Source organism: Apteryx rowi, unplaced genomic scaffold (assembly GCF_003343035.1).
Source record: "Apteryx rowi isolate R43461 unplaced genomic scaffold, aptRow1 scaffold_513, whole genome shotgun sequence".
Classification (NCBI taxonomy): domain Eukaryota; kingdom Metazoa; phylum Chordata; class Aves; order Apterygiformes; family Apterygidae; genus Apteryx; species Apteryx rowi.
Genome location: NW_020450776.1, coordinates 171505 through 173566, shown reverse-complemented (window position 1 = coordinate 173566; position 2062 = coordinate 171505). Strand labels below are relative to the sequence as shown.

At 67.7% G+C, this 2062-nt stretch overlaps 1 protein-coding gene across 1 annotated transcript in view; it reads left to right on the top strand.

Annotated features, from left to right (window-relative positions):
- Window positions 1–1618, top strand: part of HYAL2 (hyaluronidase 2) — a 5035-nt gene extending 3417 nt beyond the window's left edge. The window contains exons 2-3 of the mRNA XM_026080278.1: window positions 41–997; window positions 1514–1618. Of these exons, the coding sequence (XP_025936063.1) occupies window positions 41–997; window positions 1514–1618 (1062 nt within the window). The remainder of the gene's footprint in view (window positions 1–40; window positions 998–1513) is intronic.
- The last annotated feature ends 444 nt before the right edge of the window (window positions 1619–2062 follow it).

Below are 2062 nucleotides of genomic sequence, written 5' to 3'. Positions count from 1 at the left end.
AGCCGCACGCGGCCCCTCTCAGCCCCCCGTGTCCCCCCAGGCTCCGCTCGGCTGCGACCCGCCGGCGCCCGGCAGGATGCGGGCGGGCCGCGCGCTGGCGCTGCCGTGGCTCGCCMTGCTCGCCCTCGCCCGGCAGCCCCCGGACAAGCCGTCGGCCACGCCGCTCTTCACCCGCCGGCCCTTCATGGTGGCCTGGAACGTGCCCACGCAGGACTGCAAGCCCCGCTTCCAGGTGCTGCTGGACTTCAGCCTCTTTGACCTGGAGGCCTCCCCCAACGAGGGCTTCGTGGACCAGAACCTGACCATCTTCTACAAGGAACGCCTGGGGCTCTATCCCTACTACAACAGCCAGCGCGTGGCCGTCAACGGTGGCGTGCCCCAGAACAGCAGCCTGCTCGACCACCTCGACTGCCTCCGCAAGGGCATCGACAAGTACATCCACTCGCCCACCAAAGAGGGACTGGCCATCATCGACTGGGAGGAGTGGAGGCCCATCTGGATCCGCAACTGGAAGCCCAAGGACATCTACCGGAATGTCTCGCAGCAGCTGGTGAGGCTGCGCCAGCCCACCTGGTCCGTGGAGAAGGTGAACAAGCAGGCTGTCTTYGAGTTCGAGTCCTCGGCCCGGCAGTTCATGATCAGCACGCTCCGTTATGCCAAGAGCTTCCGGCCCAAGCAGCTCTGGGGGTACTACCTCTTCCCTGACTGCTACAACCATGACTACAGCAAGAACAAGGAGACCTACACAGGGCAGTGCCCCGATGTRGAGAAGACCCGCAATGACCAGCTGTCATGGCTCTGGAAGGAGAGCCTGGCTCTCTACCCCTCCATCTACCTGGACAAGGTCTTGGCCTCCACCCCCAACAGCCGCAAGTTTGTGCGGGCCCGGGTCATGGAGGCCATGCGCATCTCCCAGCAGCACCACGAGGGCTACTCCCTGCCTGTCTTCGTCTACACCAGGCCCACCTACATCCGCAAGCTGGACCTGCTCAGCCAGGTAAGGGTGCCGTGTACTTGTTGCCCTGGCACCAGCACACTCTYGCTGTGCCCGACACTTGGCCCTGCACCCCCGCCGTGGAGGGGGTGCTGTGCTGGTGCAGATGGGAGCTGGTGGGGCTGCCCCACTCCCTCTGTGGACAGCGGGGCCAGCCTGGGGGCTGTGAGTGCTGGTGGGACCCCAAGGCTGGCGTGAGTGTGCCGTCAAGCGGGCATGGTGCCCTGCRGCTGGGAACTGGAGCTGCACGGAGGGGCTCTGCGAGCAACCAGGACTTCCTCTTCCCATGCTTGGGGTGGCTCTCTGAGACCCGGCCCCATGGGGTTCTCCCATGGGGAACCCCAGCCTGGGTTCTCGCCCCATGAGGTGTCTCCTCCGCTGGTGTCCCGTCCTGCCTGCCGGAGCGTGGGGACAGCTTTGTCCCGGCGTGTCCGGCAGCGCCCCAGGCCCCCCTGGCTCTGGAGGCTGGCATCAGCCCTCGCATTGATGCGTGGCGCTGCCAGCTCCCTGGCCGGGCAGGCAGCAGGCCCGGGGTCTGCGGGAGGGCGGTGTGCCACGCTGGCGCGGGCCATTGTTCTGGCTCGCCTGGCGCTCGTGGTGAGGGCCATCGCCTCCATGCTGTAACCGCAGGTGCCGCAGGCCCCCCTGACGTCAGCACGGAGCCCCGGGGGCTGCCGGGAGTGCGGTGGCACTGCTGGGGTGGGCTGAGGTGCTGGCACGGGGGCTTGGCTGCACCCCGCTCTGGGCTCTCGTGGGGCCGGGACTCTGCTCCAGCAGCTCCGGAGCTGGCAGCCGGCAGGGAGGAGCACCCTTGGGCATGGAGCCGTGGTGCCGGGGGTTGCTGGTGCTCGCTGGCTGCCCGGATGGGCGGAGGGCCTTCCCCAAGGGAGCGGCTCCGTGCCCAGCTCTGCCGCCTCCCTGGGCGTGGGGGTGCTGGCACTGCAGCTCAGCCCCTCCGAGAGCATGGGGCCATGTCCTGGTGGGACCAGATGCAGGTGTGGCATGGAAAGCTCCTCCCCAGGCATGGCCACCTGGAGCAGGACTGGTGGCAACCAACATACCACCATG